This window comes from Coloeus monedula (assembly GCF_965178545.1).
Source record: "Coloeus monedula genome assembly, chromosome: 9".
Classification (NCBI taxonomy): domain Eukaryota; kingdom Metazoa; phylum Chordata; class Aves; order Passeriformes; family Corvidae; genus Coloeus; species Coloeus monedula.
This window is the reverse complement of record NC_138789.1, coordinates 24,939,764-24,962,797: the sequence shown is the minus strand read 5'-3', so window position 1 is coordinate 24,962,797 and position 23,034 is coordinate 24,939,764. Positions and strand designations below refer to the sequence as shown.

Below are 23,034 nucleotides of genomic sequence, written 5' to 3'. Positions count from 1 at the left end.
AGATCCTGTCAATCCAACCTCCTGGCCTGGACTGAACAGCATCATCAAGGTTTACACACTAATGTAAAAAACCAGTCACAGGATTTGCTCGATTAATTGTCCCAGATACACATCGATCCGCTGGCAAGCTGCCAGAGGCGTGCAAGCTCTTACTATCCTTTCCCTCCTTTCTTCTTTATTTCTTTTACTCAGACTACATTTTTCTTCTTTTCAGAACTTTTTGGCATTAGTTGCTGCAATCAATCTGCCATTCCCTGCTGACGCCTCTTATTGCATTGGTTTCTTCAAACTCTTTCATCGGCGCCTCCAGCATTACACATCTCTCTTCAATCCGCGCCAGGCCCCGAGTCCTAAAATACAAACACCTCAGGGACCTGTGCCTGAGTTCCTTCACAAGTCACTTGTCTCCATTACCCTCCCTGAGAGTCACAATTTCAGGAATCATGGTGAGATCCCAGGACAAAACACTTGAGATACCAAGGCAGGGCTTCAACAGTAAAATCAGAAAACGTTCAGGCCCAACCACCTCTATAAAACATCACTTTGAAACTGCTCTTCATATGCAGGGGAAGTGCACTCATCAGAATGGTTTTTACTTCCTCATGAATATTTTCAAGCCATTTCCCATTTTTATATGAAATCCAACACACAAAGGGTTTTCTGAGAACTGTTTGTGAAAATAGGAAGCTTGGGGTTTTTTGGGCTCAGAGCCTTGAATTTTTTATCTTGATTTTAACATGTTCAACTACAGAAAAAAGAAAGAAAAGGTTTTCATGTGTCTATAAGGGAGGCTCTGACAGAAAACAGTGGAAAGGTAGATTAATTTCTGCTGCAAAAGTCCAAGTATTTTCCCTGTTCTCTCTTCTGCTTCACAGCAATAAATATAATAGGATTTTTTCAGCCTTTATTCTTGGACTTACTTCTTAATAGACATTTAATTTAAAAAAGTGAAAGACAAAAGCCGGGATAGATGGGAATGAGTATCAGGGAAGAACAGGGACACTTGAAACTCAAGGGAAAAGGAAAAACAGAATAACTCAAGTTATGTCAAGATTTGTTCATTTTCTTTTAAACTGTACTTGGAAGCAAAAATCTTTAGACAAATATTTGTGGATAAAATTCCACCTAACTGCTTTTTCACACAAGATTTTCACAAATCATTAGTCTGGTCCATAACTGGATAGCTCTTCCAGCTGATCTGGCAAAAAATATTCTAATCTCTTTGTCCGTGATAATAATACTGAAATCAAATAGGTGCTCAACATGCAAAATATTAGAGAAACACTTTCTTCTGCTTAATTCTGCTTTACATATTTTTTATGATAAATGGTGGACTTTCTGAACACTGTGACAGAGAGCTGTTACTTGTGAACAACAATTTCAATGTTTTGGGTTGAGATTTAGCTTAATGTATGAAACCCATGTCCTTGCTGTCACGAAATCTCCATTTTCCTACTTTTACAATATTGTTGGCATATGTTTCCAGCTGTCTGTTGCTGACATAGAATTGCTTGTGATTATCTGATGCTGAGCTGTTCTGCTCTGTTTTTGTGGTTTTAATCTCTCCAACAATACCTGAACACGCTGTGCAGATCGTGATTATTGGGGCAGAATACAGTCGTCTCTGAAATTTATTGTCCCACACAGAAAACTGGCAATCCTTAGGATCTTTATATCTGGATTGAATGCGAACTGCCCTTCTTTCTGATTTCATAATTTAACATTGCAGACTGTTGACTTATTGACTACAGCGTTAGCATTTTCCAGATTGGCAGACAAATTGCCTTGTAGGAGTGTCTATGCATATTTATACATCATCCAAAGGTTAAACGATAGAATACATTTTAATTGCCTAGAGATAACTTGGCAAATTATATCGCTGGTACCAAAATTTCTAAACTTAAAAGATGAAAGTTACACACTGAAACCCATATTTTTTTCCAAGTAAATAAACCACTCAGCAATACTGATTACTAACAGTCTTCCACTGATGTTAATTAAATAGCATCTCAAAGACATAGCTGCCATTTTAGGCAAAATTTTAAGACAGAGGGAACTCTAGTTTTCTTCTTAGTCTTCCAAAGCATGGCATTTATATTGATCTTGCTATTTGAGAAAGGACCACAATCAAATAAACCCCAAAATGCAAAACAATTAAAGTGAGGCATTCATATCTAAACATTTTTTTCACTTCCATTTGTCTTAAAATCTGAAGGTTTCAGAAACTAAATCCCTGAAGAAGCTAAAATATGTCATGTGTTGCAAGAGCACCAGATACACTCACTATTTTTCAGAGAAAACAAAACCTTGGAGCTATTTGACTATTTAAGAGTAAGTCTAATTGCTACTTATATTTTTTACTTCCCACTTCAGCAACACTTTTCTCTCTAGCATACAGACCCCTAAAGAAATTACTGAGGAATAACAAGTGTTCTGCAAATTTGCTGATTTACAGTGACTGCTCTTACGTATGTGCTTTTAAAATAAGGTCCTGCACATGGATTGGGGCAATCCAAGGCACAAATACAGGCTGGGCAGAGAATGGATTAAGAGCACTTCTGAAGAGAAGGACTTGAGGGTATTGGTTAATGAAAAGCTCAACATGACCCAGCCATGTGTGCCTGCAGTCCAGAAAGCCAAACCTATCAAGAGCAGCGTGGTCAGCAGGTCGAGGGAGGTGATTTTAGATAATCTTTAAGGTTCCTTCCGACCCAAACCATCCTGGGATTCTATGAACACGAGTAAGTTCAAAGTAGTTTGCTCTCAGTGGAAGAAACACATGACCTTGCAGTAGCTTGGTTACTTGCTGTGCTTTTACCTTTACAAGTGACCAGTAAGAACTCATGTGGAGTGTAGTACTTTGAGCATGAGACGGGGAGACAGATGCATTCCTCTCCTGGGGGTTTTGACTAGAGGAAATTATGTGTGTTTAGGTGAAGAAAATGATTTTACAAGTGGATGTGCAGAGTGGGAGGGCTGAACCACTTCAGGCAGATGGGAGAACGAAAGCCAGGCACCTCACTTGCCAGGCAAGGGTCCCAGCGAGGAGCTTATCAGTGAAAAATGGGAGACATCACTGTGATGTCCTCCTGGTCTTATTGGTGGGTTTTGAAAGAAATCTCCCTTGGCCTATGTTTGGAAAGGAGTTTTATATCTGCACCTACCAGGGGTGAGAATTTCAGGCTGTTAAAAGTGAGATGGAGGTGTGTTTTTTCAATCTTTGCTCCAGAACAAGATGGGAGTTACAACACTGTGCTCCTCGGGTTCTGTGGATGGGGTTTTGGCAGCTTCCACACTGAGGACAGATGGTATTTGAGATCTTGTTCTGAGGCAGCCCTGCAGGATAAGCAATAACTCTGTGGGATTTCTTGGACTGTAAAGCTGCATATAGGCATCTGAGGCCCACTGGAGACCTTGCTAGGTCCAACCTCTCTTTGAGTTCATTTTGCTACATGATCTGACAAGAATGGCTATTGTCCTTATTCTTTTGGTTAACAGAGTCTAAAAAAACCCAAAACAAACTAAACCCATGACAGCTGTCAGGAGTGATTTCAGTGAGTTTTGGAGAGACCATGAAAATACCCTTGGGGTGCTGATCAACAGGGGCTGAACATGAGCCAAGTGTGCCCAGGGGGGCATGAAGCCAAGGGCACCTGGCCTGTACCAGCAACAGTGTGGCCAGCAGTGACTGTCCCCCTGTGCTGGGCACTGGTGAGGCCACACCTCGAATGCTGTGGCCAGTTCTGAGCCCCTCATGACAAGACAGACATTGAGGGCCTGGAGTGAGTCCAGGGAAGGGCAACACAGCTGGGGCAGGGTCTGGAGCACAAGTCTGGTGACAAGCAGCTGAGGGAGCTGGAGGAGCTCAGCCTGGAGAAAAGAAGGTTCAGGTGTGACCTTAGCAATCCCTAAAAGTCCCAAAAAATAAAGGAGATTGTAGCCGGGGGGGGGGGGTTGGTCACTCCTTCCAAGTAACAAGCAATAGAACAAGAGCAAACAGCCTCAAGCTGCACCAGGGAAGGCTTAGACTGGGTATTAGGAAAAAATTCTTCGCTGAAAGGGTTGTTAAGCCCTGGAACTGGCTGCCAAAGGAAGTGGTGAGTCACCACCCCTGGAGGTATGTAAAAGAGGTGTGGATGTGGTGCTCAGTGGTGGGCTTGGCAGGGCTGGGCTAATGGTTGGAATTGATGATTTTAAGGGTCTTTTCCAACCTAAATGATTCCATGATTCTCTGATTCTAGATAGTGCCTCCAGGTCAGAAGCAGGACAGATAATGGTGTCTACGGAACTCTCATTACTTGTTAAGAAATGTGTCAATTCATCACTTCTCATCACTGAAAATTTATCTAAAGCACTATTAGCTTATTTCCCAATCAGTTAACTATTGAAGCAGAATCTCGAGCTACTGCACTGGGCTGATTCTTTTTAGCCCTTTAACAAAATTCAGACTTCCTTTGCTTCGTGGGTTTTCCTCTCTTGCATTTTTGGATAAAACCTGAAGGTATGCCTTATATTTATGTTCCCTAAATACTGTGATATATTCTCAGTAGTGCCACCTTTTGCTTCTAGTAAAATCCCCACCTATCTTATCTTTTCTATTCGATTACCTCTTATACATACTGGTAAATAATGAGAGGGAATTTGGAAAATATAGGTCATTTGGAAGAAATTCTGTGTGTATCATAAAGATTACAGAAATATTTACAGCTCCCAAAGAGTCGATCTCCAGTCCAACACTTAATATAGGGATGGACACAAGCCCTGTTCACTCTCGCTGTTCTGGAAGGACTAGTTTTGCAATATTGTCTGTCTTCAGAACAGTAAAACTACTTCTGATGAATTTATCAAAGTTTGTATGCTGCAGTGCCCCAGACACTTTCTTATTTTCTTGACATTATTTTTTCATCAGTTTGGACTGTGTAGTATATGCAGACAGTGCATGTTCCACATATTGGATTGCTGTGTTTTTGCATACAAACCTTGTAAAGGAAAAGAAATAGCAGACTGTGTGTACAAGCATCAAAATCTGATTATATGCAGGATTCTAATCATAATATCACACCATCCTCACTGAAAAGCGTTGCAAAAATATTCCAATTCATATTCTGAATGGTGTGTTTCTCTGCAGTTGTCTTGCAGAATTCTTATTCCTACCAGGAGAAAATCAGTATACTGAACTGAATAAAAATGTATACATTAAATTGCTTATTCAAATGTCCACCTTTGATGTTTGCAGGGAATTTGAGCAGGAAGCAATATAACCTGAGCTTTGTTTTATTGATACAAGAGGCTAATGTGAGTTCCAAAACAGGAAAGAATGAGAAGTTGCTTAATACGCTGGAAATGTGGAAAAAATGTAGATTTCAGTTATTAGCTTTCACAGCTGTATTTGCATAGAAATATACTAACGGCTGGGTGACATTTCATGCATGAACTTGATAGCACATCCTTAAAAATATTCATGTTAGAAGAGTACTTAAAGGGAACCCCAGCTCGAACATTCCAGTCTTTGTTTAAAAAACCCAAAACTCTTGCTTTCCCTAGGGTATTCCAGTGCAAGGTATTTCTTTATGAAACAAAGCTTTCTTTGTTATGAGGAATTCTGGGACAGCCTAGGAAGAGCCCTTCTTTCTGATCACACTTTAAAAAAGATCCTGATTCCCCTGAATGTTAAATAATATTGCACAATAGATGTTGCTCAGGCTTTTGTGGAAAATACCAGCAAAGCAAGAAGCCCCTTGAGGTTTCAAACACCTCTTGGATTATCAGTTTCCTATGCCATTTTGTATTTTGAGGGAACACCTTCCTTGTAAGTGAGACAAAGATGAATGCCAATCATCTATGCTGTGTGAGATAAAAGGAGTTATTCTGCTTTGAAAAACTGAAAGAATTCTTGGAAAGGTCTATCACAGTTACCCCCTTGTATGAATTTTTGGGAGCTGGGTCACAGCAACTCCTTCCAGTTCACATTCGCTTGTTATGGGGTGTTGGTTTTGTTGTTGTTTTTTAATTCACCTACTAGAGCAAACCAGGTGCAGCTTCATTTGTAACTCATAAAGGATGTCTGGTTTTACTTAGAGTGGAGAGGTTCAGAGAGCATAGTGAAGGATTTTAGATCAGGGAGCACTTTCACTTGCCAGCAGTTTCAGCATTCATTTTCTGTTCTTTTAATTTAAACATGATTATTAACAACACACAGCTGAGGAAGGCACTTTTCTGAAATATTCTGAGGATTATTCCTGCTCCGTTATCTCCCTTTCACCTTCCACAACAGGATTTTATGTGCTCATGCTAGTTGATGTTCTTCAGAAGAGCAGCTGCTCCATCTCTGATTGTGACTTTCATTAGAAGTAGAAAACTCTACTTTCTGAAGTAGTGAGATGTGAGCACTAAGTCCTGGGAACATTTTCTAAAAACTCACTTTATACTGAAATATAACCAGCCTTGAAAGGGATTAGAAGGAATATGACAGGAGTATGAATTAAAAAGGACTGCGTCATGAAAACATCTCTTTAAGTTTTGACTCTGTCATCACTCAATCCCATTCCTGCAACTGCTGATTGTCCAGAACCTTCCAAAACAGCAAGAAGCATCTCTGGAGCCTGTCCAGACTCTTGCTAAAATCAGATTTCTAAAGGAAAGGGGGACTATGTGGAGGTACCTTTCTGGAAAAAATGCGGTCCTGCATTTTTAGTAGCTGACCTCCTTTCCTTCTGTGTCTATCCCACATTACTTGTGTGAACCTCTCAAGCAGCATAGATCTCTGCAGAAAAGGGCTGCAGGATCATTTTCCCTGTCAGTATGAGAGATAAATGCTGGTTCAAGACAGAACAGTGCTGTACAGACATGAAAATAGAAACCCAAAATGATAATATTATGAAAAAGGGTCATTAATACTATCTCACTTAGAGGATCTGTCTAAACCATAACATAATCACAGGCAGTATCTAGTAATGATATTTTACACTGAAGCCCAAAGGTTACAAAAAAACTTTAGTCTTTGCCAAAAGAAAGTCACTTTTTCATCTGAAGTACAAAAGGAATCAAATTTTTGTGGTGGTGCAAAATCTATGTATGTAAAGCTACTTTTAGAGTCATATTAGTAAAACACCTGTGAAAAGACAGGGGAAGGTCTGGTTTATAAAACGAAAGGGCGAATCTCGAATAAAATTTCCAGTTAGAGTGAAAATATATAGGCTGAAGCCATCAGTGGATGGTAGCAGCAATAAAGATCATTTGAGCTGCACGAGTAATGCCATCTCTAGAGCAGTTTTTGCAGACGGTGGCAATGGCACCTGAAGGACGCGTTTTACAGGTGAGTCCATGCACGAGTCAGCTCCCAGAGAGCCTTCCCTACTTTCCTCTCAGGAAAGGAGTTTATAGCATGGAAAACAGCACAGTGCCTGAGTGCAGAAGGTGGTATTTAGCAAGATCTGGAATGGTGTACATCAGGGTAGGAGCTGAAAGCCACGATGTTTGAGAGTCATTTGCAGCTCCCAGACAAGGCTGGGTGAGGGTGGGGGAATTGCTGCTCTCACTGAGGAGAGATGGTGCCGACTGGCAGCGTCTCCTGGTTCCTGTTGACTTTCTGTGGGCACGTTTAACCTGTAATTTGGAAAAGGAAAATACAGTCTGGCACACATTCCTGAAGGGTTGCCAGTCCCAGATCTATCCATTGCATAGCCTGCCAGAAAGGGATAGATAAGTACCTTACAGACCAGTATCCACAGCAACAGAGACTGGAATTTTATATTTTTAATACATATAAGAACCCAAAGAAAATAATTACTTTTTCATTTTCCAATTTTATAATAGTAATAATGACCTTTAGGTCAGGAATTTTCAGCAGTTAATGATTGTCTGGCTTTTTCTTTGGTCCTCAGTTCCTCCAGCCAGTCATTAACAGTGAGAAAAGTGCCTTCTCCTGTGGTCACTTTGGCTTAATCATTACCTTTTCATGCTACAGAATGCACCAGCTGGGAAATAAGTGTCTCCTCTGCGGATGGATCCATAAAGTGTTCCTTGGGTTTCATTTCTTTGAAAGAATATTCTGTGAGGGTGTGAGAGTTTACTGTAAAAGATGATTGAATATTATCCACAGCCCTGAGAAAAGTCAGATCACTCTGAGGAATTGGGGCTGAGGATGGTTTAAGGCCATAGATTTCAATAGATTAAATCTTCAGAATTTATTTGTGTAATCTAGGTTCCCTTACTCTTGGTAACGGAGTGCTTCAGAACTATATATGGACACATATTTTCTTATCCATCTTCTAGGATCACACAGGAACAGGACCTCTTTTTTTTCTGTTGTTGTTTGTATTTTTATATGTAATCACTGTGACACTGAAAGCACAGTGTAGCAACAGTGTCTTGAGAGTTAAAACTTACTTTAAAATATAAAGGGGAACAGCCCTCAGGAGTGCTTACCCTGCTCTGTCTGGATAGTAGACTCCCTCCTTCCAACCACCCTCTCTCTCAAAACACCTAGAAGCTGTACATGACTTTGTCCAGAGGGAGATTCATTTATACATGGAAATGTCTTAGTCTTGCACTTCATTGTAAGATCAAAAATGTGAACCATGGAATGGAGTTATCTTCTGACCACTCTACTGATCATATTCTTGCTAAAAACCAACCAGATTGTGAGTATATTGTATGCCTGGACATACACAAACCTTTGAAGAGTCTTCAGTTGTTGTGCACTGTTAGTTGAGTTCTTCTTTAACCTCTATGACTTTTAATGCCATTTTTCCAATATGGTGTTACTTTTAAAATTGTGAACATATCTTTCCTACAAGGTATATTTAAGCTTGAAAACAACTGTGTAAGAACTGCAGAACTTGGAGGACAAATAAATCCACAAGAAAACAATAGTTTTCTAAGCCACATATTCAATGTGTAGGGATTTCTAGTAATAGTCCAATGTATGGCTACTGCTGAATAGTCAGGTACTAGTGAAGCACCTCCACTGGAACAGTAAAAGAACATGGGAATTTCTTCATTAGTAGATTTAAAGTCAATATGGTGTCCTTTGAGAACTTGGTACTAAATATGGAACAATGTGAATGACAAGCCTAATTTTAGTGTTTTGCTGTGAAAAGAGATTTAGCACCTGCATAACTTTTACTGGAACTCTTAGCTTTTCATTTTGTATCTTTAAGTGAAAACACAGCGTGTACATTAAAGCTGAGGGCATCAACTTTTGCTTGAACATTTTTTTACTTTTCAAGAAAAATAACACCAGCAAAACATAAGTAGTGTTCCAAGAAAGAGCCACTCAGGAGTCCCACAAGGGCTGGGACTGTGATTTGTGGTTTCTCCACTCTTGGAGTGATAGTATTACTTTCTAAGCTGAGGCTTCATTTGCATTTTGAAAGTACAACAATTTACTTCTCAGCAGCGCTGTGCTGTTTCTAAAAGGCTGGACTGGCTCGAGGATTTAAATCCAGTGAGGTTCCAGTAATTCCCTTAACAATGAGTTTAAAAATCCACACCTTTAAAATAGCTCTGCACCTTTAAACCTCAAGCTCAACTCCATGTTAAAGCAGTTGGCTAACCATTAGTAGAAATGGGAAAGGTCCAAAAGACAGGAGTGACAAGTGACTTGTGTTTCATTTGGTGCTTTAATGGTTTTTTCCTCAGCTTCACAGCTAACCAGTGCAGATTATTTATAGATTTTAAAGCCAGAAATTAACACTGTTCTTGTAGGCAGAGGAGAAATGTATGGTATCATTATTAATTCTTTAGCATTATAATGCCTTCTGGCTCAATGTGTGTGCAAGGGACCAAGAGTAAACATGCATTTATCATCCTGACCCTTATCTGTTCCCAAAAACGTCCTTCAGTGGAGAACTGTGAAACAGCCTGCCTAAAAGATTTGAGACCTTCTATTTTTTTGCTTTTGATACAAAGACCTTTACAGTCTTTGCTGTAATTGAACATTCAAATGTAAAATATTGCAAATACCAGTTTAGAGTGTTTCTTTTCCCTGAAAAAACCCCAACCAACCAACCAGCCAAAAAACTCACTATGGTGCTAGTTGCCTTCACATGAAGTCTTTTGGTTTTCTTTCATTGGGACAAATTACCCAGGCCTCCTTGGTACTCAAAGAGATCTCTCCCCTTCCAACTCAACCTAATTTTTGAGTCCTGAGCTTCTCTTTGTTTCCCATTATTTCCACTTTTACCCTTTTTCCAAGTTCCTTTCTCTTGACAGCAGCCTTGCACCCCACTAATAGAATTCAGCTGTGGAGAGAATGCAATCCTGGCAGGAGGCAGTGTACCCAATCCCTCACTGCCCACTGAACTTAGCAGGACAAAACTGTCCTTCACATAATTTTACCAGTGTCCATGGAGTAATTCCAGCAATCAGCCTGTCCTGTTGTCTCTCTGCAGCTCCCTGTACCCCACTGTAACACGAGGTAGAGGAGACAGCAGTGCTACAGCAGCTGTTATTGTTTGATCAGGAACACAGTCCTTGCTGGAATTTCATTTCCCTTGCCGACGCGCTACTAGAATACATTTGTCATCCATACTTTGTAGCAGACTTATATTTGCCTGTAATTACACACCAGTCTGGCAATACTTTATTGTTAACATAAAGTACTGCCATTTAAATCCCCCATCTTAAACGGAAGTATTTGCAAAACTCTGTAATTGCTAAAATAATAAAGCTGCCATTACTGTATGCGAAGTTTACAGCTTGTTGCTGAAATACTTACATTGGCTTAACTACACCTGTATGGATTCCTTATGTTTTCATGTGCTGTTTAAGACACATTTCTGCTGGGCACAACCAAATGTTTGTGGCCCTTTCACAGAATGGCTGAGGTTGGAAGAGGCCTCAGGAGCTCACCTTATACAGCCCCTGCTCAAGGGGCTGCCCAGGACCATATCCAGATGCTTTTGAGTTATCTCCAAGGATGAAAACCCCACAAGCTCTCTGGGAACCTGTGCCAGTGCTCGGTCAAAACTGAATTTCATGTTTTCCAGCTTGTGGTCTGTCCCCATGTATGAGGAAGTCTATAAAAGACAACCAGGAAAAACAAGTACAGTGTGGTTTTACCCAGTGCAATGGGCACAGATAGTACTACAAACGCCTAGGGATATGAAAAACAGAAAAGACAATGTGTTTTGGTTTCATTTTGTGTTGGTTTTTTGCAAACAAAAAACTGGTGATGCCCCTCTCTCATACTCATTCTGTGTTTTTTTTTTTTAATTTTTATTTTTACTTTAAACAGTTCTCCACATATGATTGTTCTGTTCTTAAGTCTGGTTGGGTAAAGCAGACCTCAGGACTAGAAACAGCAGTAAGAGTTTGCTCTGAACCATAAGCAAGTTGCCACGTTACACTTTTCATACATGGAGCTCAAAACATCTGTATTCGGTATCTAAGAGTCTGCAAAAGTTTGGGAATTTGTGCTAAAATTTGCGCCGTCTCTAACCCTTGTTCTGACACACCTGCACAGCATTTTTCAGCTTTCTGTGCTCTTTTGGGGGAGGATGAGGGAGCTTTGTGCTCTTCCAGCAATCCCTAGGGCACGGAATGATGGAGTGCAGGTGGTTCTGCGTTACCAGGAGGACCTTCAGGTAAAAACTGATGCTCAAGTCCTGTTGCCAAGTGGCAGATGAGTGTGGGGTTGTGTGTTGTGTTGTCTGGCCAGGAAGGATCTGCTCTCCTGGCTCAGGTCCCTCCTGCTGCCGCTTTTCCCTGCACTCGCTGGCCCTGTCCTGGCCCTCGGAACAAATCCCACTGTGTGTCACTCCTCTTGCTTCCCCTCAAAGCTGACCACCAAGTTGAACAGAGGGATGAAGCACCCCTCCAATGAGGAAAGACTGAGAGAATTGGGATTGTTCAGCCTGAAAAAGTCTTAAGGGTAACCTAATTGTGGCCTTGCAGCACCTAAAAGGAACTTAAAAGAAAAGATGGGGAGAGACTATTACAAGAGCATGGAGTGACAGGACAAAGGGAAACAGCTTCAGGTTTAAAGAGTAGCTATAAACTGGATATTAGAAAAAAATTCCTTAGGGTGGTCAGGGTGGTGAGGCCCTGGTACAGGTTTGTCCAGGGAAGTCATGCATTCCCCATTCCTGGAACTGTTCAAGGACAGCTTGGATGGAGCTTGGAGGAACCTGGTCCAGTGGAAGGTGTCCCTGCCCATGGCAGCAGGGCTGGAACACGATGATCTTTAAGGTCTCTCCCAACACAAGCCACTCCACGATTCTCTGGAACAAAACCTATTTCTGCGGCACACGTGTACGGTGTTCTCAACCTGGGGGCAGAAAGAGCTTCCCGAGGCCTTTCCTGGGGCCGAGCTTGAGCAAGGCCGAGGGTCGGGATCGAGGAGCCGAGACCCGTCCCGCGGGCACAGGTGCCGGGGCGGTGCGGGCTGTGTGCCCTGCGGTGCGGGGCTGTGCGGGGCGGTGCGGGCTGTGTGCCCTGCGGGGCAGTGCGGGCTGTGTGCCCTGCGGTGCGGGGCAGTGCGGGGCAGTGCGGGCTGTGTGCACTGCGGTGCGGGGCCGTGCGGGGCGGTGCGGGCTGTGTGCCCTGCGGGGCCGTGCGGGGCAGTGCGGGCTGTGTGCCCTGCGGGGCGGTGCGGGGCAGTGCGGGCTGTGTGCCCTGCGGTGCGGGGCCGTGCGGGGCGGTGGCTGCGCCGGGCACCGAGCGGGGCCGGGGCCGCGGCCGCTCCCGCTCCCCCCGCCCGGGCCCGCCCCGCTCGCGTCGCTCCGCGCTGGATTGCTCGCGCCTGGCCGGCGCCGTCTGGGGCCCGGCGGGCGGCGCGGCCAGGCCCGCTCAGCCGAGCGCAGAGGCGGCCGCAGGAACAATACGGCGGCGGGCGCGGAGCCGCGCGGCCGCCCCGCACCATGTACGCGTTCGTGCGGTTCCTGGAGGACAACGTGTGCTACGCGCTGCCCGTGTCCCGCGTGCGGGACTTCAGCCCCACTTCCCAGCAGGACTTCGACAACCAGAAGGTCTACACCGTGTACCGCAACCCCGAGGAGGCGGCGGACGAGGACGACGAGAGCCCCGGCGAGTGGGGCGACCGCCTGCTGCTGCACAAGGCCCAGATCCTGGCGCTGGCAGGTGAGGGCGGGCCGGGCCGCAGGGCGGGGGGGGCCGATGCCGCCCCCTCTCCGCTGAGGGAGGGTGGGAGGGGAGGGGGCGGCTCGGGGGGGGCGCGGGGCCGAGGGTGGGGAGGGGCAGCTCCGAGCTGCCCCGGGCCCGCGGAGGGGGCCCAAGGGTCGGTTTCCAAAATAACCGCGAGCCCCGTGATGCCCTCCGTGATACCCGGGAAGGGGACCGTGGAAACATAACAAAAAAAAAAAAAAAAAAAAAAAAAAAAAAAAAAAAAAAAAGAAGCAAAGAAAAAAAGTTCAGATTTTCGTCCACGGCTTATTTATAGTGCACGGAGTCATTTGTGTACCTTTGCAGTTCTTGCCAAATTTGAGGGGTGCTGTTTTGTGTCCGCTTTGTTAGTTTAAGTGACTTCATAAATTGGAAGGCAGTAGTGGAAACCAGACCTCCAGGTACTGCTCTTGTTAAGCGTGGGCTTGCTGCATTTGGTTTGTTTCATGTTTAAAGATTACAAATGTTTCCACGCTAAGCGGACCAATTAAAGCGTACAGTAAGAAAGAACCCCCTATTTTGGCCATTCGAAGGAGTTCAGCCCTTGTGAGATAGTACTGTTGTCACATTGTCCCTAGACAGTGACTCTTCGGCGGAGTGTTTCCTTGAAGACTTTGCGTAGTTTTCTTGCTGCCATAGTCATAGTTGACATGGAAAGGAAGTTCGGTGGTTGGAGCAAATTGCTGGTTAGTGTGGATTTGCCCAATGGGCTTTTGAAGGACAGCAATGACCATTTGAAATGTCAGCCTGGGTAGCAAAGAGGACACTGGGTTCCCATCCTGACTTTTCCACTTTGGGAGAAGTACTGGTTATGTCTATTTCCTTGAATATGGAATGGGCTTAAAAACTCTTTTGTTTAGTATTGAGCTCTTGGAAGGCAGTGCTGAATTCTGATATCTAAATACAGTAACTTGGTGTTAAAGTCATGCAAAACTGTTATTTTTCTAATTTTACTTTTGAAAGTTAACAGTTCCTAAGCCAGTTTAGCCTGGTGGTGGTCCAGTTTGTCCCTGGCTCAGCCAGTCACTTTTGCCATTATCCTGTTTCTAGTATTGGCCATAAACTGATACCTCAAAAGAACAAGGAACAGCCAAACATGAGTTTCTCTGTAACGCTTTTCCAGTTTCTGAGTATTTGCAACTCCAGAAGTTCGGGAGAACTTAACAGTTAGGCAGTCCAGCAGAGGAGTGGAGTCTCCTGCTAAGTTTTTGTTGTGCTGTGCCAGCCCACGTTTTGTGTGTCCTGTGTGTGGCAGAGGAATGCATGTGAAGTGTTTCTTGCAGGTTTTCTGTCAGATCCATGGAAGACAACGATCTCAGCATCCAGGGTTTGCATGGCCTCTTCCCAAAGGCGGCATCCCATTGGACTTCACCTTCCTCTGTCCCAGTGGGGAACTGCAGCAGCAGTGCCCTTTCAGTTCCTCGTGTCCATCTCAACATAGCTGAAGTTCTTCAGAGAGATATTTAGAAATAGACACTTGGGTCACATGTTGAACCAGGTTGCCTCAGTTTTCCAGCAGGAAGTGCTTCTTTCTGCCAATTCCCTTGTTCCAGGCAGAGCCTGTGTCTACCCAAGACGTGCTCTCCTGAATTCTTCTGTACAGTTTCTCTTTGTTTCGTGTCTCTTGAACCAGAACAAACCAATATATGCTGTTTCCTCCAGAGAACAGGACTTGTTACCTGTATTAATGATTTGCTCTAATTGCTCTCCAGAGATTCCAATTTCTGCAGGAAGCTCTCCTGTTGAGCCAGGAACACAAGGAAACACACAGCTATCTTTATTACAGCTGTCACATCTCAATGTATTCTGACTAGATCTGTGTTTTGCATGCTTGGAAAACTTCTCACCTGAACACCAAATGAATCCTTCTGTGCTTCTTTCCATGCTGCACCATGTAAAAATACCTTAGGTGAATTCAACAGAAGTTGTATACAAAGGGTTGCTTACTTCTAAAGTTGTCATTTCTCCCCAAAATGTTAATACTGGTGTTTGTTTTTATTGTGGTTAAAAAACTTTGGAGAAAAAACTTGGTCTTGCATGAAGACATCATAGCACAATTTTTGCTTTATAGTGACCAACTCAGATTAAGATAAGTTTTTATGGCAAACATTGCAAGTGTTACGTTATACAAATTGCTTATTTAGTTAAAAATAATTTCACAAGTCTGCAATAATGTTTCACATACCAGTACAGAACTTTTAATTCTAAAGGTTTCCAGCCTATCTTAGTAATAAGGTAAATAATGTGTATAAAGTTGCTTTTATATTTAAAATATACATAGTTGATTTTGAATTTTTTGGAAGGAACCCTTAACTGCACAAATCATACATCAATGACTAAAGATTTACTGCTTTGGTCCAAGAATTCTCTGTTAGGAACAGGTTTCAGGATCAAATTTAGGCTACAGATATTAAATTAAACAAACAACAAAGAAGGAATAGGAAGGGAAAATGGCTTTTTTAAGCCTGTTCTTTTACAGTTTGAATGGTGACCAATTTTCTTCCACTTACCAAGGCTGCTCAAGTAAGAAAAGTTCTAGCTTTTTATATATATTTTCATGATCAAACACTCTCCATGCAGTGGAAATTAATCATAGTTTGAGAAGCAGATCCATTTGTTTTTCGTTTCTAGCAACTTAAAAAAAAAAAGGAGAAGAGAAAGAACACAGATACAAGACCGATATTAATGTCTTTTTTTTTTTCTTTTGAAAATAGTTTTTCTTTCCTATTATGTCTGAAGAAATTTAGATACCTTTCTACCTTCTACCCTTGTAATTTAGGAATTCACACAGGCCTAAGTACAGGTTTATGCCCATAATACATAGCTTTATTGGAGCATTGGTTGTGTCAAGAGTTCATAAAACAATTGTCCTCATTTGAGAGAGTCTAGAAGCAATTCTTTGATCCTTTGTGGTGAGGTTGGATGGTTGGAAGGCAATGCAGTTGTGAGGGATATTGTTGCTGCAGAGCAGAGAGAGCTGCTGAAAAGGCATCCTAAGTTTAAAAAGGAAAAATAAAAGAGGGAAGTGTGTTGGGACATGCTCAGAGCATCAAGTAACTGTGAGAGACTTGGTGTGTTGTGGACATAAATGCTGTTGTCTTTTATTCTGTGGTGAGTAGTATGTGATAGTGTTAGAGAAGAGTGGTGGATGAACTCTGAGCAGCTGTGCCTTCCCTTGTGTCCCTGTGTGCGTGGCTGGGAACTGCTGAGACTGCTGGGATGTGCTGGCCTGGGAACCTTCCACTTTTTCAAAAGTTAGCCAAAGACTAGGTTGACCTGACTCAGTTCTAGACCTTCCAGCCACAGAAGGCACATGAAAGTGAATGTCTTGTGCCTTAACAAGTTCACCGTTTGCGTACCAGCAGCTGCTGCTATGTAGTAATAAAGGAATAATTTTACTTGCCTCTTGAATGGAAAATAGAAGTCAGCAGACTGAAGTTTGACTACAGAGCGGTTTCTTGAGGTGATGTTAGCTGGTCTGTCTTGTTGAGAATACAAAAATAGCAGGCAGCTTTTCAGGAAGAGTTTGAGTCTGTCTTTCTGATCATCCACACCCTTCCTTTTTCTTCTTTTCTGTCCTCTCCTCAAAGTTCTCCAAAGCTGTTTTTTCTGGTCCCTCTTCTTTGCACACTTACGCCACTTGCAGCTTTTCCACACTTGTCCAGTAGTCACTGGCAGAATGTTGTCTGTGAGCATATGCACCTTATAGGAGCATGGCCTTTAGATGACTCCACTGGAGCTGCTTCTTTCTTTCCAAAGTGATGAATATTAGGTGGAATGAACTGAGTTTCAGGGACTTCTAAAAGTTCCCTACTTCAGGCTATGTTAACAAGTTGATAATGACTCTCTTCTCCTAGGAGGTGTTCTTTCCTGACTACAGTAAATAATTGTGCTCTCTAGCTGCTGCCCTCAACATTTTCCACGCACACTATCATAGCAAACATATCTCCATCAGATTCTCGTCAGCAATTCCTTAGCTGCCACAGCAAATGTGTCAATACCTGTGTGCATCCCTATAATTTCTTGCCCCTTTATAAAATGTTATGCTCCACTTTTTATTGGAGTAGGTTAGGTGATTTGTTTTTTTTTTACTTTTAAGAGCCTGTGCAGCTCATGGTGAGATAAGTTATTGTGTATTTCAGAAGGATGTAAAATCTCTATTCATAGAAAAAATTTAAATTAAGTGTTTCTGGGACTGAGTTTTGAGTAAGGTTAAGAATGTTTCAGCTTCTTACTGCGTATCCAAGCTTCTTTGCTATGGATCATTCATGGAGGAAAGACCCTTTGTCAAATTCTGGAATAGGTGAAAAATGTGCAATACAAGATTTTTGATTATATCAAGAATATAAAAAATTCAGGTTAGGAAGTTTTCTTGATGCGTAATATTTAAGTCCAAGCTTTTATTGGTATTTCTGTAATCTTGGGCTTCTCCATGGATTTTCTCCTTCTTGCATCATTCCAACAGCTTGGGGAGTTGGAGTACATAAAGCAGGTCATAGCCGTGGCCATTGTACCCATCCTCCCTCCCATGTTCCTGCTCACTCCATATGTCCCATTTCCTTTCCCAGGGCAGTCAGTAGGGTGAATGAACCATTGTGGTAGGAGGGACAGCTGACTTCTTGTTCCCAGGAATCTCTGGGTCTGTCCCTTATCAGCATAAGTTGGATGGTGTGCAACAGGGATCTGGGCAGAAATGGCACCAGGAAAGAAGTCAAAGCACCTGCAGCTGCATCTCAGGTGATCCCAAGGGTTGCCCTGAGTAAAGAAGTGCCAGGAAGAGGCTGTGGGAAACCTCCCAGTCCTGGTAGTGGTTCCTCACAGGCTCTTTTTAATGTATTTGATTTTTCCTGGGCTGCTTTGGAGGTACTTGGGAAGAGCTTTGGTGTCACTGCCCTTGAGCAGCAAGTCCAGCTGTCCCTAATGGTGGTGTCACCTCCTGTGCCTGTGCATTAGGTCTTGCCATGCCAAGGGCCCACTCCAGTCGTTGACAGGAGCTAAGCTCAGCAGTTTAGGCAGTGCTGAAGTAACCTTGTTCATAATAGCGGGGTTTTTTTGTTGTTTTTTTTTTTTTTTTAATTTTTACTGTGATATTTGACGTGCATGGCCTACTTTGTCACATACTTAGCTGACATGCTACTGCTGTGTTACCTTCTCAGCAGGTAAAAGAGCTGGCTGTAGGCAGAGGTTCAGCAAATCATTTTGTGTAACAGAGTAACTAACTACTTCACACTCCTAAATATAGTCCTGAACACAAGTGTGGCAGTATTCATGAAAAATATTTAAAGCTAGATTTCACACTCATTTTGTATTTGATCCATTTCTGGTTTATTTTTAACTCATGTAAGATGAAGGGTGGAGGTTTTTTTCCCTTCTTCTAAATCCTAGTGTAGGAGCATACGTGAGATATGAAGGACTTGTACAAAGGCACAATTTTGTGGGGTCTTTTGGGTGTAGTTTCTGTTTGTTTAGTGTTGGAGTCTTAGTATGCCACATTGACACAAAGCTTAAATGGCAGCAGCAAAAAGATTTTGGAACTTTTAAAACTGTAGCTGCTAAGTAGTGGTTTGGAGTAACCCTTATGAGAGTGGTGATGTCATCAGCAGGCTAAAATGCCAGTAAAAATTAATATAAAAGCTGGGATTTTTCTGTGGAAGAAGATGTTGCACTTACATTTAATTTCTTCCTTTCCTGTATTACCCTGCTTATTCTGAATGTACATTGTTTGTTTGTTTGTTTGTCTTTAACCCTTCTCAACTGACCTGCTTGTTCCTCAGTCACATTTGCTTTTTGCTTCACCTTAATAGTCAGAAGTCATCATCTAATTTATTTTTATAACGTAAAGACATACAGGTGACCTACACTATTGTTTTTCTTGGTCTTAGTACCTTATGTTGCACCACTTAACACTAGTTATGCTTGTAAATGTTGTATAAGCTTAGCTAGCGTACAGTAAAAACATGAACTTCAGGATTTTAATAAAATTGTCTTCAAAGATAATATGGTTATGGTAGCTATGGTAACTAAAACTAATTAAAATATGCTAAAATTTGCAGGGGAGTGAAAAAGGAGAAAAATGTAAGTTAATGTTTTTGTTTTCATAATTTAACAGTAAAACATTTTTTTTTCCAGTCTATTGTGTAAGTGCCAGTCAGTCAATTATATGCGTTTTTAAAGAATTCCTTTAGAAATAGTAGAGGCTGAACCACATTGTAATTTTTGTATATAAACTGAAAAAATGCATAAATCTACCCACTATTTCCATAGTAAGCTTATTCCTTGGGCAGAAATACTTGTGGAGGCTTCCTTGAGTGATCTCTGTAGGCTTCTGCTTTATCTGCTGGACAGCTTGTGGGCAGCATCTCTGTGGCTTTGTGGCCTGTGTGATCATGAAATCATCACAGGGTTTGGTCCTAATATAATTGTACAGTCTAATACAGATGGACTGGTGAGGGCAGCCAGATTGATGAATTGTAGCTGTCATTGAGACTGATGATCTCTTTGAATGAACTTTTGAACTTCTGAAGAAATATATAGCATTTGCTATAAAAGATTTTTTGTGAAATATTTATCATGTTCCACGTTTTGAAAAGTAATTTCCATAGTTAGGTTTCATGTGTAGGTGCAGAAGAAAGATTTAAAGGATGGTAAAGGATGGCATTTTCACATCCTGCTTGTTTTCAGGGTTTCTTTTTAATTTAATGGTAATGCTGTACTAGTGTACTTGTTTCAGAAAGGATTAAGAGAGTTGTTCAGTAAGAGCTGTAATCCTTCGTGTTTGACATGTGCAGAGTATTGTACAAATACTAACAATCCGTACAACACTTCAGTGGGCTAGATGGGGACAGTAAGATGAAAAGTTTGAATTATTCAAGGTCAGTATTTAAGTAAATATTGGATCCAAGATTAAAACTGTCCTCAGTCTTGTAGAGAGCATGATTTCCTGTTTCTCAGCATAGTCTTTTCTTAACTTGATTGTCCAGCTCCATCTGTTTGTGCTGCAGCCAAGTTCTAGTACCACTAAAAGTTAAATGAAAGGCAGAGTTTTGCTGACAAAGAATGATGACTGTTTTTAGTTGTATTAGTTTGTCATGTTGCCTTTGATTAATTATTTTTGATGAGACTTTGTGTTCACTTCTGAACTGAAAAATAGATTTCATATTAATAATGGAAATTAAGGAAGAAAATACATGTAAGTTTTTCTTGCAGCACAGGTCTGACATATCTGGGCTGATACTCAAGACTGTAGATCTGAACAATCTGCTGATGAGTGAGCACATGAAAAAGGAGAATGTTAGAAAATACTTGAGTTTCTTCATGTGCACTAGAAATTTGACTACAAATAGGTGGCCATATCAATAGCTCTCACTCCTACCAGAATTAAACTGGGTATCTCATTGACACCTCAACATTATTTGCTTCAGTAGCTGGCATGATAGGTTTTTTTTAGTTTTAGTTTGTTTTGGGTTTTGTGAGAGCAGCAGGAAGTCCATGCTCTGTGCATTTACTTGTATTAAATATTAATGGACAAGAGCCAGTCTTGATCTAGGACTTCAGAGAGAATTTAAGAGGTTTATGTAATCTGTGCTCTGCTTCTGTAGGATTTTGGCTCCTTAATCTTTCTCTCCCTTCTTTAGTGCCTTTGTACAAAGCAGGTGTGGCTTTCTCTCCATCATCAGTGAGCACTCTTGGTTCAGGCTCCTGGCACATCATCCTTCTTACCCATCATCTCTAAACCTGTCAAGCAGTAGTTTAGGACCTTTCTATCTTGCTTTTCCCAGTTTGATTAAGAATTATTTTCACTCTGTTTCCAATTCTTTAGACTTTATTGAAATTCACTTCACAAGATTTAGCAGGCTTTTGGGCCAGTTCCTCAAGCGCATGTCTTCACCTTCCTGTGCTTATCGGCCCTGCCTGTCACACTGCTGCTTGATGTGTTGTTCTTCCCTGACTTCTTTGCTCCCTCTTCTTTATGCTCTGAAGACAACCTTCCAGTCACTTATTTGTGTGTTGCTGTCATTTTCTCTTTCTGGCAAAGTGCTGCAGAACTGCTTAGTTCTTCAGTTTTTGGGAGTGATACAAGCCCAGATGATGGCATCTCTCAGCTCTGCCTTTTTATTGCTAACTTTTCTCACTTATATTTTTTTGTCAGCTTCCCTTTCTGACACCCTTAGCAGAAATCTTTTTCAGCTTATGCTTAGGATGTCCCAACATATTTTCCTACAATTTTTGTCCATTTATCTTGAATTTGGAGTCAAGAGGAGGAATAATCTCATTTGTCATTCCCAACCCAAAATCTGGCTGTCTCTTACATGCTCCTCATCTGCTTTGTTGCTTACACTCATCTCTACCTTTCTGTCCAACTAAATATACTTCTGAAGTGCTTTCACTGTGCCCAGTGTTTATTTATGGAATCTTTTTCTCTGTCCTTCCAACAAAGCTCTCTTCTAGTCTTAAAAAAAAAAAAAAAAAAAGCAAAACAGTATAGTAAATTTTACTATCCAAATCCTGAATTGACTGTGCCAGCACCTGCTTGACCCCTCTTTTGCACATTCCTCCCTTTTTTAGCTGCATTGAGTTTGGTGGCACCTGTCCTCTTCAAATGACTGCTGCATTTCCACTGCTGTCTGTTGCCCTGTGTTTGTTACTGTCGTTCTCAGTTTCTTCTTTGGTAGTGGTTGTAATCTCAGTGTACTCCTAGATCAGACATGTTTTATATGAGGCACACTTCTTTTTGCTTTGTATCCTGAATATCTTCTGGGCCTGCAGGATCATTACATTTTCTGAAATCTTCTTCCTGTTCAAGTCCTCCTTTAATGTGTGCATTAAATTAAGTAAGAAAGTAATTTATATTTCTTTTTTTTTCCCAGCTTCAAATAAGCTAGGTGGGTTTTTTTTATTATTATTATTATTATCATGCTGTTTTCCTTCTCAGTCACAGCAGTATTGAATATTGTTTATTTGTGTGTAAGTGGCACTTAGGAATCCATGCCCTGTTGTGCTTGGCGTGTTTGCTTTAAAACACCACATACACCTTTGGTTATGGGATCTGTGCTTTGGTTCTTTTGCATCTTTTACTTTTTCTGACCTGTAACCAGTGCACAGCCTGCAAAGGCAGGTGAACTTAGCTCCTCTGTAGAAGCAACCTGGCTGAATCAGTAGCAAACCAGTTCAGTGCAGCAGTGTGTGGGGAATCTTGTGCAGGTGTTGTCCATATGTGCTGGGTACATGCCTGGAAATGGGAAGGCTGATGGTAAGTTTTTTCATCTGTCAGCATATCATTTTTCACAAGGAGTGGAATTTTTTTGAAGGCTTAGGGGAAGGACGAATTCTGTTCAAGGTTCTTTCACTTTATTACTGTAAGATTTATAGCATTGCCAAGCCCCTTCTTTGGACTGATACCAGACCTGCCATCCCTCATCCATTTGGAGTGCAGATCTCTCTTCCTTTATTTTTCCAGCTTTTATTCCAAAGATGGAAAAAAAATCAGCATTTGAACTCTTTTTTGAAGGGATTAGTTTGTTCAGTCCTTATTTCTAAATTAGAAAGTAAGGAGTGCTTTAAGGAGACTTTGAGATTTTCATAGTTTTATTTTACATCCCACAATAGGGTTTTCAGTTTTAGAGCACTAACATATTTCTCCTTGGATTTAACCAAATCCCTGCCCTGTTGAAGTTGCTTTCTCTGCCTCAGTTCCCTGCCCCTCTAGACTTGAAGCTGTTACCTATTGGTCTGGATCCACCTATCCTGACACTGAAATGAGGGCCTCATTGAAGAAAGCATTCCAGGATCAGTTTATCATTTGCTAGTTGATAGAGATTCTCTAAGGCAGGGTTGCTTTTTTGGCTTTTCTTTCTTTGAGCACTGCTGAGGCCAAAAATCTCCCCAGGCACTTTTTTCTGACGGCCTGTT

At 41.8% G+C, this 23,034-nt stretch overlaps 1 protein-coding gene across 2 annotated transcripts in view; it reads left to right on the top strand.

Moving 5' to 3' along the window:
- Positions 1 to 23,034, top strand: part of LOC309576307 (BEN domain-containing protein 5-like) — a gene marked incomplete at its 5' end in the record, with an annotated part of 561,692 nt that overhangs the window by 517,835 nt on the left and 20,823 nt on the right. Inside the window, one exon of one of the 2 annotated variants that reach the window (XM_082287521.1) lies at positions 12,800 to 13,083. The exons of the other annotated variant lie outside the window; for it this stretch is intronic. Coding sequence (XP_082143647.1) covers positions 12,864 to 13,083 — 220 coding nt within the window. Of the gene's footprint in view, positions 1 to 12,799; positions 13,084 to 23,034 lie in introns of those variants that run through there. 2 annotated transcript variants of the gene reach the window in all.